This window comes from Gallinula chloropus (assembly GCF_964237585.1).
Source record: "Gallinula chloropus genome assembly, chromosome: 1".
Taxonomy (NCBI): Eukaryota; Metazoa; Chordata; class Aves; order Gruiformes; family Rallidae; genus Gallinula; species Gallinula chloropus.
Genome location: NC_140085.1, coordinates 84,539,631 through 84,555,232, shown reverse-complemented (window position 1 = coordinate 84,555,232; position 15,602 = coordinate 84,539,631). Strand labels below are relative to the sequence as shown.

At 43.3% G+C, this 15,602-nt stretch overlaps 2 protein-coding genes and 1 long non-coding RNA gene across 5 annotated transcripts; 1 reads left to right on the top strand and 2 right to left on the bottom strand.

The window, feature by feature from the left end:
• Nucleotides 1-1,840: 1,840 nt before the first annotated feature.
• LOC311205142 lies at nt 1,841-4,048 on the bottom strand. The gene is made up of 2 exons (XR_014618139.1): nt 3,399-4,048; nt 1,841-2,552 (listed from the first exon to the last, which is right to left on the bottom strand). It is a non-coding gene; the product is annotated as an uncharacterized lncRNA (long non-coding RNA).
• A 200-nt stretch (nt 4,049-4,248) lies between these two features.
• LOC311205141 (glutathione S-transferase kappa 1-like) lies at nt 4,249-10,124 on the bottom strand. Of its 3 annotated transcripts, XM_084279436.1 has the most exons (8): nt 9,893-10,123; nt 9,184-9,265; nt 7,149-7,277; nt 6,681-6,781; nt 6,240-6,275; nt 5,454-5,570; nt 4,790-4,883; nt 4,249-4,560 (listed from the first exon to the last, which is right to left on the bottom strand). In XM_084279436.1, the coding sequence occupies exons 1-8, from the start codon at nt 9,956-9,958 to the stop codon at nt 4,511-4,513; spliced, it is 675 nt and encodes a 224-aa protein (XP_084135562.1). In that variant the 5' UTR covers nt 9,959-10,123; the 3' UTR covers nt 4,249-4,510. The 3 variants fall into 3 exon arrangements, with proteins under 3 accessions (XP_084135562.1, XP_084135563.1, XP_084135564.1); XM_084279437.1 differs by lacking the exon at nt 6,240-6,275 and having other exon boundaries at nt 9,893-10,124; XM_084279438.1 differs by lacking the exon at nt 7,149-7,277 and having other exon boundaries at nt 9,893-10,122.
• A 213-nt stretch (nt 10,125-10,337) lies between these two features.
• On the top strand, nt 10,338-15,585 carry LOC311198221 (glutathione S-transferase kappa 1-like; the record flags this gene model as incomplete). Its single annotated transcript, XM_084272122.1, has 7 exons — nt 10,338-10,468; nt 11,096-11,177; nt 13,084-13,212; nt 13,580-13,680; nt 14,086-14,121; nt 14,791-14,907; nt 15,478-15,585. The coding sequence occupies exons 1-7, from the start codon at nt 10,403-10,405 to the stop codon at nt 15,583-15,585; spliced, it is 639 nt and encodes a 212-aa protein (XP_084128248.1). The 5' UTR covers nt 10,338-10,402.
• Nucleotides 15,586-15,602: the final 17 nt, after the last annotated feature.

The window sequence follows — 15,602 nt, the reverse complement described above, 5'->3', positions numbered from 1 at the left end:
GAGGCTCTTGGTAGTTTGGTATATAGCTATGTCTTCAATCATCTTATAGAAGAAAATTTTTCCAGGTGTTCCTAAATAGCTGGCAGTTATTACTGCTTACCAGCTATCCCCTTGCCTAGTAAAAAAGACACAACAGTTTAAATCCTCCATTTTTTTCAGGGAGTGCTCAGCTTTTAGCTACCTTGCCTTTGCCATAATGAGGAGACTCAGAGGCCTTGATGGCATGTCCACATCCCAGCTGTTTGCAAACATTAGCATCTGAGAGACCCCAGTTATCATCGCAGATGGTGCCTCAAATGCCATCATGATAAAGCTCTACTCTCCCAGCACAGCTAATTGTTCCATTCACCAGCCTGATCTGCCTGCTACCTGCAGGAAGAAAATCCAGCTGTCAACATACAAAGTTCCATTCTAATGCACCGGACAATGTAATGGTTTCTGTTACAGAGAACTTGCAAAGCAACAGAAGAGTAGAGATAGTTTGGATTTACTTTAGAAAGGCTGCAGGTATCTAGAAATATATAAATGTCACAAAATACAACCTATTTAATTTCCAAGTACCAAAATGTGTGGCAGTCATGACCAGATTAGCCTTTTTATTACTTCCATATTGTACTATTTATTTCAATTTCTGAAAGATGAATTATTTAAAAGGTTCGGATAAAGAAAGCACTTATCTTGCTTTCTTAGCTGGTGTTTGTTCCTTAAAGGATACAGTCAGGTGGGTATCACAGTCTCAAACCCATACTTAATTAAGGTCTGGTGAGACCACAGAAGACTGTGGACTCAGGAAATATTCTGTTGCTTTCGCACAGAAACTAACCTGAACAAATCACACCAACATCTTCAGAAACTCCTGTTGGAACATTCTGAGAATGGGAGATCTTACAGAACATCAGGGGTAGTACGAGACACGATGGCTAAACTGCGGGAAGGTCTCAAAAACGCAAGAAGGAAAGGGATGCTCAAGGATGGTATGAATCATGGTTTAATCATTCTCCCTGGTTAACTACACTGTTGTCAACCATTGCTGGACCTTTAACGTTGTTGATGCTCACTCTAACCTTTGGGCCTAGCATCTTGAACAGAGTGATTGGATTAGTGATTGGATTACTGATTGGATTAGTAAAGAGTAGATTAGAGGCGTCCCATTTAATACCAAAGATAAAATAACAGGAAAAAAAAAAAAAAAAAGAAAAAAGAGGCAGAACTTCCTCAAAGTTCTCCTCCCCAACAGGCACCCTTTGGTAGGTAAGCAGTCAGAATTGCAACAATATGCATGCTCACTGATATAATTGCAAAGGTTGTAACCAGTTACTAATGGTTATCACAGGCAATAAGCAACACAAGGAAAAAAACGAGTTTGGATTTTGTTAATCTCAGTGGATATTAAGTACTATTTTAGTACCTAAATCCTCAAACATTTAATTTTGCCCTGATTTCTAGAAGGTATAAAGGCTATATAGGTATAAGGTATAGAGAATGATGGGAAATAACATAGGTTGAGGCTGCTGGGTCTCTTAGCCTGAAGGAGAATGAGGGGTCATCTCATCAATGTCTATAAATATGTAAAGGGTGAGTGTCAGGAGGATGAAGCTAGGCTCTTCCTTGTGATGTCCAGTGATAGGACAAGGGGCAATGGATGCAAGCTGGAGCATAGGAAGTTCCACGTTGCGATGGTTTGTCCCTGGCTAGAGGCCAGATACCCACTAAAGCCGCTGTATCACTACCCTTTTCAGCTGAAAAGGGGAGAAAATATATATTGGGAGGCTTAGGATTTGAGATAAGGACAGAGAGGGATCACTCTCTAATTAGTGTCATGGGCAAAACAGACTCAACGTGGAATAAAGAAAATTCATTTATTACACTACAACTAGACACCCAGTGAACCAGAGTCAGGTACTGAGAAGTACGGGCCAGGTCTTAAAGCACCTTCCCCCATGGGGACCATGGGGTCCCACCCACGGGAGACAGTCCTCCACAAACTTCTCCAGTGTGAGTCGTCTCTATCAGGGAGTCATCTCCTCACCACGTGCCTCAGCACAGCTCCCTTCTATTGGGTGCTGATGTTTGGGCCCAGACTGCTCCAGCCTGTTCCCCCACAGTGACAAGTCCCCTGGCAAACCTGCTGTGGCACGGGTCAATCTCTTCACTGGCTGTAGATGGTCTCTGCTCCCCATCCTTTTCCGTGGGCTGCAAGGGGACACCCGGTGCACAGGCTACAGGAGAATCTCTCTCTCTGGCACCCAGAGTGCCTCATGCACCCCTGCCCCTCCTTCTTCTGTGGCCTTGGTGTCCGCATAGCTTCTTACATCTTCTCACTCCCTTCTCTGCTGGCAAAATGCACCTGCCTGTGGTCTTTTTTTTTCTCCTAAATGTGATTCCCAGAGGCACCGTGACCATCACTGAAGGGCTCGGCCTTGGTCAGCAGCAACTCTGGCCTTGAATCGGCTGATGTTTACTCTCTGGGGCCTGCAGAGAGCTTCTAGCTGCTTCTTACAGCAGCCATCTCTGCAGCCCCCCTTTCTCTACCAACACATTGCTACGCAAAACTGCAACACACGTAAAGAAAAAACTTTTTCACTGTGAGGGTGACAGAGTGCTGGAACAGACTGCCCAGAGAGGTCATGGAGTCTCCTTCTCTAGACATTCAAAACCCACCTGAACATGTTCCTGTGTGACCTACGTAATCGTGCTGTGGCAGAGAGTTTGGACTAGATGATCTCTCAAGATCCCTTCCAACCCCTGGCGTTCTGTAGTTCTATAAACGATCCATCTAATTTGGTCCATTTAACAAAATCAGCATAGCTTTGGCACAAAGGCTGGTTTGTTTTAATCTGCCTGGCGGGTTCAAAGGACAAAGTTTCATGAGACCCTGGCTTTTACCATGAAATTACTCCAAGATGTTCCTTGCATTCTCCTGACCTGCTCACCAGAGTTCATTACATCCACAAAAGAGCATTTTACTCATTTCTGAGACAGTACTACCTATGGCAGTGGCTCCAGGTCAGTGAGGTGATCAGGCTTAATGTGTTGCTTCAGTTTTATCACAGCCTAAATCCGTTTGATAACATAAATTGGAGACTAGCAAGTTTTAATGGGAAAATGGTAAATTTCTTTAACATGGTTTCAAAAGACAAAAAGAAACCTATGACATCACATACATGACTCCCCTGTCATTCTAACTCCTGAATGAATGTAGCCTCTTCTATCTCAAAAATTTTCTTAAATTCCAGGCTGGATTTGCTCAAAGAGTGTGCTTGGGGAAAGGAGGAAGGAGTTCTCAAATTACAGGATATTTCCTAAAGAACTGAAAGAGGTGTAAGAAAGAAAAACTGTGGGTGGGAGAACAACTGATCCTCCTACAACACTTATAGCTGTAAGAACATGAAGGATACAGACTTTTTTCCAAGTTTTGCTGTTCAAGTGAACAACCATGAATATGGTTTAGCTTAAAGTTCAGAGACAGAAACTGGAATTCCAGCTGCTTGCTAGCTCTTCTGCTTTCTTCACTGATGCGTCAGAGCATGCCAGAAATCACTGAAAAATCAAGCCTCATACAAATCAAATTAATTGAAGTCTGTTACTCCCAATTCAAAATATTTCAGTATAGAATTTCTAACTACCATGATCGGAGGTGAGAGTAAAAAATTTTAATGTTTGTCTGTCTTTACCTGTGCAGACCGAATGATGGTAAGTTCCTCATAGCCATAATGAAATCGCCTTTGGATAGGCAGCATTTGGATAGGCCATCCTTAAGGAAGCTAAGCTAAGGTGGACTCCGGTTCAATTACCAACTAAACTTAGGTGGTATTCAGCACTGCCCTCCAAAAACAGTACTGTAAAACCCCTCTGCAAGGCTGGTGCCTGAGAATGCATGTGTGTGTGTTGGTCTACTCAGGCGTCAGTCACTGCAGAGCAAGGCATATAAAATACTGTCCAGGAAGGAGGCAGTTCTTTTTTAAATATCTGATTGGTTCCCCAGACTTCACTTTTCAGCTTGAATTGTCCCTCTTCCTTTTCTTCTTCTCTCCAGTTGCCATGCTGCAGAGTAAAAGGAAGCATGAATACTTTGTCCTGTGCTTCTAGTGTCTATGTCCTAGCTTGGACTTAAAATAAAAGGAGAATGTAGCCAGCTTCTGTTAGGCTGTATGCGTGTGTGTGTTCCTAAAGGACAAGCCACAATTTAATCCTTATGCTTTTGGAGTAAGAGAAAGAATTAATCAGAAAAGAAGGTTTATCTGTAAATAGAAGTTAAACATTTAACATTTAATCTTTAACGTTAAATCATAAAGAGAAGCACAATTGTATTGGTACAGAGCTCACCAGACTGGTAATACTGGCAAACCTTGAACTTCTGTGTAATTAGAGAGGAGACTGAGCTGTAAAGTTAGATGTTGAGGAGGAGAAAGTTGTCTCTCCATAAAATTGGATAAAATCAGATAATCACTGAAAATTTGCCATGTATATGTATATGTATATTTTCACTCATATATTTTCCCAGGACTTTTTACATCTTGGGACTTGGAACTGATGGAACTGGTCCCAGCCATTTTTCACCTGCAAGACAAGCCAGAAAAAAAGAGAAAGTTAAATTTTAACAGATAGAAGTGATTGGCATTTTAGTAGTAGGATGACTGTTCTTACTTTTCTTTTGAAAAGGAGGTAACTACTAAACATTGTTTAATGTTTGAAAGACATTAAGAGTGTTTTACTTTAGCTGTATTACATATTAATTAAAAGAGGGTGAAAGCATGAAACCAGAAGTGATGTTATTAGGTACACTCACCTATAACACTGCCTAGCAGCTCTAAACGGTCAGAGCCAAAAAAGAGATGAGGTTCCCCGTTAAAATGTGCCACAACAGCAGGCATCCCAAATGCCTATTGACACCATGGAGATGAAACAGAGAATGTTACAACAAGATGAATTTTTGCAGGCATATGATTAATCTTCAGGAATAAAAAGGAAAAACTTTGACTTTTTTTCCTCCCTTTCTTTTCGCAGCCTTCTTTCTTAAATATGAGTCTAATGGAGCCACCAGAAAGTCAGAGACTCTCCAGAGCCTGTGTGCCCCTTTTGGATGAGCAAAAAAAGCAACCTGATAAATCCAGTTTTATGTCAAGTAGCAATAAATGGTGTCTCTTAGTAGTGGTCCTGTAGCTCCTCATCCTTGCTGTCCAGCAGGAATAAGCTGAAGGGGTCAACCTTGATGATAGTGTGATAAACTACCAACGAGTTAGTTTTCACGTGTTTAACAAGCAAAGACCACCTAAGAGTCGGACTTGATGATCCCTGTGGGTTCCTTCCAACTCAGTGTATTCTATCATACTAAGAGAGAGAGTCTACACAGTGCTTTCTAATCATCACCTTCATTGATTCTTGCTTTCCAGTGCTCTTAATAGGGAAGGAATGCATAGCTGTCATGCCAAACAGCACAGGAAGCATCTCACCCCATATTTTATTGCTTCTTCTGTTGACTCTTTCAGTCGGTTCTTCACTGCAGGGGATGAAATCATTTCAAGTAGCTTCTGGGCGGCCTCTGATGATATCCCAGCCTGTTCTGCAACCTGAAAAGAGGATATGATTAAGAGTACCCTAATACTAAATATTCTAATTCCTACTATGGTCTACAGTTTAATCTTCAGTGACATCACTCAAGATCTTTTACCAAAAAAAGACAAAATATCCTTGAACCAATTCCTGCACATTTTCTTGCTATATTCCCAACCAATTTGTCATTTATCAACTCTCAGATACAAAGTAGCAGGGATATTTTAAACTTCCAAGCCCCACATTTGAACGTTTTTCAGGAGTTCCTAAACAAGGAAAAATTAAAAAAAAAAAAGGTTTAACCTCTGATCCAATGACTATCAGATAACATACTGAAAAATAAAAAAAAAAAGTGTTCTGAAAAGGAAAATCTTACTGTACAAGACTGCCAAGACAAAAAGTTAAAACCGGTTCATATGACAGATGTGGTGGTATAGAAACTGTAAGTGATACTGCATGAAAAGAGACTGTAACTCAAGGAGGTCAAAAGAGTTGCTAGTGTATCACTGTATCTTTTTAGCCTACTTTGTACCTCTGCCAGGCAGGAACAAAATAAAGTGGCCAAAGGTAGTTCCAGTGTTTATGGGGTAACATTGAAGCCGTCCTCATGCCTATTACTGATGCAAGCCACTAAAAAGAATCTTTTCCAGAAAAGCAGAAGCCCCGACAAAAAAGGAGTCACTTACAGCCAATATATTCTCCGGTTGACTGATATCTTCACGCTGGTAAAAGGAATAAAGTCAGTCATTTAGTACTTAAAAACCACCTCATCACTGGACTTGAATGCAAGGTTTCTAAGAAAATAGATGTGAGAACAGTACCAGTTGCTGGAGAAATTTACTTAGATAAACTTTTAAGTCACCTAATCCAGGAACATATGAAGTGCTTTTTGATAAGAAACACTAATCCATTTAGCACATATGACTCACCACACATACCTAGAAGGCAAATTAACCTGACCATAAGGTAGTTCTTTCTGTGTAATGTTTCCAGAACCATTACACCTGAAGTTTCCGGCTATGACTTTTAATGAATAGACATTTCCTTTCTCTTGCTCAGCTTCCACATTTGAATGAAGAAGAAGTGACAGAGAAAGGACCAAGAAGTTGGCTTCATAAAATACTGACCTGTGACCAGAAACGGATCCAGAACTCTCTAGATAAGGGTTCCAAGTATTGAGGTTGTGTCATATCAACAGCTGTGATGAAGCGCATGGCCCCAAGGCTGCCTGGGATTTGTGTGGAGACAGAGAAGCACAGTGAAACAAGGCACAGGATTAGGGACAGATGTGGTCTGCACAAGTGCTATCCAAGAACAGTATGATCCTCTCTACAACAGTCCCCAAACAAAACATTAAAGTTTATATTGATTCAAAGTTCTCATTAAAGCCTATGTGGATTTCATGCTGTTAGCATTCATAAGCATACTCCTCCAGAAGTTCTTTTTATGGTTAAAAATACAGTTTTCATCTTGCTCACAGATTCAGGAAGAGGCTGTGGACAGCAAATTCATTTTCATCTTTACCATTAGGGATAGGGAAAACTTGAACTACAAGTGCTGCGACTGAAAGACACCAGCTAAGCTAAGTCTCTTACTTTTTCCAAGAATGCGTTGGAAGTCATCTTCTGCAATTTGTACAGGCACTTGGTAGTATTTTGCCATCCTTTTTATATCCTTCAGCAGGTATTCTGCACGCTTTGGCAACATTGCTGGGGGCTTGTTACCTTTCAGAAAAAGTTGAGATTTTCAAGCGTATTATAAATTATATTTTATAGAATTTTATACATTATATAATTATAAATATATTACCATTTATAAAACAAAATTACAATTCTATAAACAAAGCTGGGAAAATCCAGCTTTGCCTAAGGAAGAGTGTATTTTCCTACTGGCTTACTGAACATACACAGCTTTTCCAAATATAATGCTAGGACTTAAACAGGATTTATTTTGGGTTTTGCACAGATCTACCCTTTAAAGTTAGCAGAAGCAGTTTTAAACCAAGGTATAAATGTTCTAGCAGGGATTTCTAATGATTCAGACAAACGACTTCCAAGCAAAACAACTATTCATGCATGGATGAAAAAAGTAGAGACTTATTAATGTGATGATTTATGAGTCTTAGTGATGACTTCATTCTAACAAGGCCACAAGTACTAATTTTTGGCATGGTCAGGTGCTTCATGCTTGTTACAAATTGCAAGTGTTCCACAAAATTAATTCAGGTTTGAACTCAACACAAAACTTTTAGAAAAATATTCCATGCAGTAATTATTATAATTTAGAGCTGATTGACTTTGGCATAGACTGTATATGTGTTTTCAGTTTGCATGGCAAGCTTTTTTTGCATGGCAGGAGGGGGCTGCAGGGGTGGCTTCTGCAACAAGCTCCTAGAAGATTCCCCTAGGTACGACTGAGCCAGTAGCAGCCTGATCAAGGATGGACCCATCGCTGACCAAGGCTGAGCCCATCAGCAATGGTGGTAGCACCTCTGTGATACATTTAAGAAGGCAAAAAATCTCCAACACCTAGTGGCAGGTTTTTGTCTCCAGAGAAAGGATGTGAGAAACTTTGCAGGCACCCAGGTCAGTGAAGTAAGAGGGGGAGGAGGTACTCAGATGCCAGACCAGAGATTCCTCTGCAGCCTGTGGAGAAGACCATGGTGAAGCAGGCTGTCTGCCTGCTGCCCATGGAGGACGGTGGGAGAGATCCCACATGCAGCCCACTGAGGACCCCACGCTGGAGCAGGTGCAGACACATGAAGGAGGCTCTGACTCCATGGGAAGCCGGAGCTTGAGCAGGCTCCTAGCAGGACCTGCAGCCCATGGAAAGAAGAGCCCGTGCCAAAGCAGGTCTGCTTGTGACCCAATACGAGACCCACACTGGAGCAGTCTGGTCCTGAAGGTCTGCACCCTGTGGAAGTGACACCCGACTGGAGCAGTTTGTGAAGAACTGTAGCCTGTGGGAGGGATTCACTTTAGAGAAGTTTGTGGAGGACTGTCTCCTATGAGAGGGACTCCATGCTGAAGCAGGGGAAGAAGTCGTGAGAAGGAAGGAATGGCCAAGACAACCTGTGATGAACTGACTGCAAAACTCATCCCCCTTGTGCCACTGAGGGGAGGAGGCAGAAAAATAATGACTAAAGTTGAGGCCAGGAGGAAGGGAGGGGTGGGCACAGGTGTTTTAAGATTTGTTTTTTCCTTGTTCTTCTGCTCTGTTTTGACTGGGTAATAAATGAGATTATTTTTTTCTAAAGTTGTCTGTTTTGCCCATAATGATAATTGCTGAATGATTTCTCCCTGTCAACCCATGAGCCTTTTCTTGTATCTTCTCTCCCCTGTCCAGCTGAGGAAGGAGTGTGACAGAGTGGCATCTGACCTCCAGCCAGGGCAAACCCACCACAATGTGCCACAAACAATACAAGCATTAGGGGCTGTGTAGACATAGTCCCTGCGTGTGACTTCTTAGTCACTATTAAGCTCCACAATCCTGTCGTCAATTTGTTACTGGTGCCAGAACTTTGTTTGCAGTTGGCTCTGTGGGATCTACAGTCAGTAAGAGCCTGCCTGTAAGTGTCGTACTAGTGAAGAAGGATTTTCCCTACAGAGTTCATCTCCCTGTATTGCCTACCAGTTGCTTGCATTATGCCACCAAGGAAAGCTGGACGCAAGCGCAGCTCAATACTCCAGATGTGCTGGTACCGGCACAGTACCTGCAACATAAGAAAGCAGCAATGGGTTAAGAGTCAGAGGAGATGTCTGTCAAGCTGTATGCAACTAGGAGACAAGCTAAGGAGTGGAATAGACGCTGCAGATGAATCCTTTTCTTTGTGCTTGCCACAGTTCTAAAATCCTCTCCTGAGTGCTGCCAAAGAACTCTGATCTCAGAAAAACAGAAAGGACCATATTATATTATGACGGTACAGGACTAAGCAGGGATACATAAGGAAAAAAAATCAAGTACACGGCTTGTTAGACATGGAAACTATCCCTAAAAGCAAAATGTTCCCTCCCAAATAAGCACAGGCCACGCAGCCATTTGGCTGAGACACGCGCCCTTCCTTAGTGCCCCTGCTTTTCGACACATGAGGAAATAGCCCACACAAGCGAGCTAAAAATAAAAGCGGAATATGAGGCAGGGATAGTACTGCCTGCGGCCAAATGGGAAGGCACCGCGAGCTGGCTGGACGAGATGCCCTTGAACCGCTCCGGAAGGGGAGACAATGTAGGGGTCCGGCCAGCCCACACCTGCACATGCAGAGGACGGCTGCCGCGGCCGAGACCACGGGGAGACGGCAGGGCGTCCTGGGAACAGTCTCTGTCTTCCCCCCACTCCTCACCTCAAACCCCAACCAGGAGTATGGAGACACCACATCGTAAAAGAGCTCCACGAGCTTCCGTCCCATCCCGATTCCGTCCTGCTGCTCCGCCGCTACCCAATGCGCGCCAGCGGCGGCAGCACCTCCCCTGCGGCAGGAGAGGGGCGTGGGCCGCGAGTGCTTCCGCTTCCGTGGCCACAGTCCCGGTGTCACCCCGGCTTTGTATCCTCACTGGTTTGGGAGCAATTGGCTTCATAAAATAATAATACACTCGGTTATACAAGCAATGCAAACAGCTGCGGTACCTGTGGACCCAGAACCAGGGAAAGAGAAAACCCATTCCCTGATGAGAATAAACCCACGGAAGCGGAATTGCTCCCAAACCAGTGAGGATACAAAGCCGGGGTGACACCGGGACTGTGGCCACGGAAGCGGAAGCACTCGCGGCCCACGCCCCTCTCCTGCCGCAGGGGAGGTGCTGCCGCCGCTGGCGCGCATTGGGTAGCGGCGGAGCAGCAGGACGGAATCGGGATGGGACGGAAGCTCGTGGAGCTCTTTTACGATGTGGTGTCTCCATACTCCTGGTTGGGGTTTGAGGTGAGGAGTGGGGGGAAGACAGAGACTGTTCCCAGGACGCCCTGCCGTCTCCCCGTGGTCTCGGCCGCGGCAGCCGTCCTCTGCATGTGCAGGTGTGGGCTGGCCGGACCCCTACATTGTCTCCCCTTCCGGAGCGGTTCAAGGGCATCTCGTCCAGCCAGCTCGCGGTGCCTTCCCATTTGGCCGCAGGCAGTACTATCCCTGCCTCATATTCCGCTTTTATTTTTAGCTCGCTTGTGTGGGCTATTTCCTCATGTGTCGAAAAGCAGGGGCACTAAGGAAGGGCGCGTGTCTCAGCCAAATGGCTGCGTGGCCTGTGCTTATTTGGGAGGGAACATTTTGCTTTTAGGGATAGTTTCCATGTCTAACAAGCCGTGTACTTGATTTTTTTTCCTTATGTATCCCTGCTTAGTCCTGTACCGTCATAATATAATATGGTCCTTTCTGTTTTTCTGAGATCAGAGTTCTTTGGCAGCACTCAGGAGAGGATTTTAGAACTGTGGCAAGCACAAAGAAAAGGATTCATCTGCAGCGTCTATTCCACTCCTTAGCTTGTCTCCTAGTTGCATACAGCTTGACAGACATCTCCTCTGACTCTTAACCCATTGCTGCTTTCTTATGTTGCAGGTACTGTGCCGGTACCAGCACATCTGGAGTATTGAGCTGCGCTTGCGTCCAGCTTTCCTTGGTGGCATAATGCAAGCAACTGGTAGGCAATACAGGGAGATGAACTCTGTAGGGAAAATCCTTCTTCACTAGTACGACACTTACAGGCAGGCTCTTACTGACTGTAGATCCCACAGAGCCAACTGCAAACAAAGTTCTGGCACCAGTAACAAATTGACGACAGGATTGTGGAGCTTAATAGTGACTAAGAAGTCACACGCAGGGACTATGTCTACACAGCCCCTAATGCTTGTATTGTTTGTGGCACATTGTGGTGGGTTTGCCCTGGCTGGAGGTCAGATGCCACTCTGTCACACTCCTTCCTCAGCTGGACAGGGGAGAGAAGATACAAGAAAAGGCTCATGGGTTGACAGGGAGAAATCATTCAGCAATTATCATTATGGGCAAAACAGACAACTTTAGAAAAAAATAATCTCATTTATTACCCAGTCAAAACAGAGCAGAAGAACAAGGAAAAAACAAATCTTAAAACACCTGTGCCCACCCCTCCCTTCCTCCTGGCCTCAACTTTAGTCATTATTTTTCTGCCTCCTCCCCTCAGTGGCACAAGGGGGATGAGTTTTGCAGTCAGTTCATCACAGGTTGTCTTGGCCATTCCTTCCTTCTCACGACTTCTTCCCCTGCTTCAGCATGGAGTCCCTCTCATAGGAGACAGTCCTCCACAAACTTCTCTAAAGTGAATCCCTCCCACAGGCTACAGTTCTTCACAAACTGCTCCAGTCGGGTGTCACTTCCACAGGGTGCAGACCTTCAGGACCAGACTGCTCCAGTGTGGGTCTCGTATTGGGTCACAAGCAGACCTGCTTTGGCACGGGCTCTTCTTTCCATGGGCTGCAGGTCCTGCTAGGAGCCTGCTCAAGCTCCGGCTTCCCATGGAGTCAGAGCCTCCTTCATGTGTCTGCACCTGCTCCAGCGTGGGGTCCTCAGTGGGCTGCATGTGGGATCTCTCCCACCGTCCTCCATGGGCAGCAGGCAGACAGCCTGCTTCACCATGGTCTTCTCCACAGGCTGCAGAGGAATCTCTGGTCTGGCATCTGAGTACCTCCTCCCCCTCTTACTTCACTGACCTGGGTGCCTGCAAAGTTTCTCACATCCTTTCTCTGGAGACAAAAACCTGCCACTAGGTGTTGGAGATTTTTTGCCTTCTTAAATGTATCACAGAGGTGCTACCACCATTGCTGATGGGCTCAGCCTTGGTCAGCGATGGGTCCATCCTTGATCAGGCTGCTACTGGCTCAGTCGTACCTAGGGGAATCTTCTAGGAGCTTGTTGCAGAAGCCACCCCTGCAGCCCCCTCCTGCCATGCAAAAAAAGCTTGCCATGCAAACTGAAAACACATATACAGTCTATGCCAAAGTCAATCAGCTCTAAATTATAATAATTACTGCATGGAATATTTTTCTAAAAGTTTTGTGTTGAGTTCAAACCTGAATTAATTTTGTGGAACACTTGCAATTTGTAACAAGCATGAAGCACCTGACCATGCCAAAAATTAGTACTTGTGGCCTTGTTAGAATGAAGTCATCACTAAGACTCATAAATCATCACATTAATAAGTCTCTACTTTTTTCATCCATGCATGAATAGTTGTTTTGCTTGGAAGTCGTTTGTCTGAATCATTAGAAATCCCTGCTAGAACATTTATACCTTGGTTTAAAACTGCTTCTGCTAACTTTAAAGGGTAGATCTGTGCAAAACCCAAAATAAATCCTGTTTAAGTCCTAGCATTATATTTGGAAAAGCTGTGTATGTTCAGTAAGCCAGTAGGAAAATACACTCTTCCTTAGGCAAAGCTGGATTTTCCCAGCTTTGTTTATAGAATTGTAATTTTGTTTTATAAATGGTAATATATTTATAATTATATAATGTATAAAATTCTATAAAATATAATTTATAATACGCTTGAAAATCTCAACTTTTTCTGAAAGGTAACAAGCCCCCAGCAATGTTGCCAAAGCGTGCAGAATACCTGCTGAAGGATATAAAAAGGATGGCAAAATACTACCAAGTGCCTGTACAAATTGCAGAAGATGACTTCCAACGCATTCTTGGAAAAAGTAAGAGACTTAGCTTAGCTGGTGTCTTTCAGTCGCAGCACTTGTAGTTCAAGTTTTCCCTATCCCTAATGGTAAAGATGAAAATGAATTTGCTGTCCACAGCCTCTTCCTGAATCTGTGAGCAAGATGAAAACTGTATTTTTAACCATAAAAAGAACTTCTGGAGGAGTATGCTTATGAATGCTAACAGCATGAAATCCACATAGGCTTTAATGAGAACTTTGAATCAATATAAACTTTAATGTTTTGTTTGGGGACTGTTGTAGAGAGGATCATACTGTTCTTGGATAGCACTTGTGCAGACCACATCTGTCCCTAATCCTGTGCCTTGTTTCACTGTGCTTCTCTGTCTCCACACAAATCCCAGGCAGCCTTGGGGCCATGCGCTTCATCACAGCTGTTGATATGACACAACCTCAATACTTGGAACCCTTATCTAGAGAGTTCTGGATCCGTTTCTGGTCACAGGTCAGTATTTTATGAAGCCAACTTCTTGGTCCTTTCTCTGTCACTTCTTCTTCATTCAAATGTGGAAGCTGAGCAAGAGAAAGGAAATGTCTATTCATTAAAAGTCATAGCCGGAAACTTCAGGTGTAATGGTTCTGGAAACATTACACAGAAAGAACTACCTTATGGTCAGGTTAATTTGCCTTCTAGGTATGTGTGGTGAGTCATATGTGCTAAATGGATTAGTGTTTCTTATCAAAAAGCACTTCATATGTTCCTGGATTAGGTGACTTAAAAGTTTATCTAAGTAAATTTCTCCAGCAACTGGTACTGTTCTCACATCTATTTTCTTAGAAACCTTGCATTCAAGTCCAGTGATGAGGTGGTTTTTAAGTACTAAATGACTGACTTTATTCCTTTTACCAGCGTGAAGATATCAGTCAACCGGAGAATATATTGGCTGTAAGTGACTCCTTTTTTGTCGGGGCTTCTGCTTTTCTGGAAAAGATTCTTTTTAGTGGCTTGCATCAGTAATAGGCATGAGGACGGCTTCAATGTTACCCCATAAACACTGGAACTACCTTTGGCCACTTTATTTTGTTCCTGCCTGGCAGAGGTACAAAGTAGGCTAAAAAGATACAGTGATACACTAGCAACTCTTTTGACCTCCTTGAGTTACAGTCTCTTTTCATGCAGTATCACTTACAGTTTCTATACCACCACATCTGTCATATGAACCGGTTTTAACTTTTTGTCTTGGCAGTCTTGTACAGTAAGATTTTCCTTTTCAGAACACTTTTTTTTTTTATTTTTCAGTATGTTATCTGATAGTCATTGGATCAGAGGTTAAACCTTTTTTTTTTTTAATTTTTCCTTGTTTAGGAACTCCTGAAAAACGTTCAAATGTGGGGCTTGGAAGTTTAAAATATCCCTGCTACTTTGTATCTGAGAGTTGATAAATGACAAATTGGTTGGGAATATAGCAAGAAAATGTGCAGGAATTGGTTCAAGGATATTTTGTCTTTTTTTGGTAAAAGATCTTGAGTGATGTCACTGAAGATTAAACTGTAGACCATAGTAGGAATTAGAATATTTAGTATTAGGGTACTCTTAATCATATCCTCTTTTCAGGTTGCAGAACAGGCTGGGATATCATCAGAGGCCGCCCAGAAGCTACTTGAAATGATTTCATCCCCTGCAGTGAAGAACCGACTGAAAGAGTCAACAGAAGAAGCAATAAAATATGGGGTGAGATGCTTCCTGTGCTGTTTGGCATGACAGCTATGCATTCCTTCCCTATTAAGAGCACTGGAAAGCAAGAATCAATGAAGGTGATGATTAGAAAGCACTGTGTAGACTCTCTCTCTTAGTATGATAGAATACACTGAGTTGGAAGGAACCCACAGGGATCATCAAGTCCGACTCTTAGGTGGTCTTTGCTTGTTAAACACGTGAAAACTAACTCGTTGGTAGTTTATCACACTATCATCAAGGTTGACCCCTTCAGCTTATTCCTGCTGGACAGCAAGGATGAGGAGCTACAGGACCACTACTAAGAGACACCATTTATTGCTACTTGACATAAAACTGGATTTATCAGGTTGCTTTTTTTGCTCATCCAAAAGGGGCACACAGGCTCTGGAGAGTCTCTGACTTTCTGGTGGCTCCATTAGACTCATATTTAAGAAAGAAGGCTGCGAAAAGAAAGGGAGGAAAAAAAGTCAAAGTTTTTCCTTTTTATTCCTGAAGATTAATCATATGCCTGCAAAAATTCATCTTGTTGTAACATTCTCTGTTTCATCTCCATGGTGTCAATAGGCATTTGGGATGCCTGCTGTTGTGGCACATTTTAACGGGGAACCTCATCTCTTTTTTGGCTCTGACCGTTTAGAGCTGCTAGGCAGTGTTATAGGTGAGTGTACCTAATAACATCACTTCTGGTT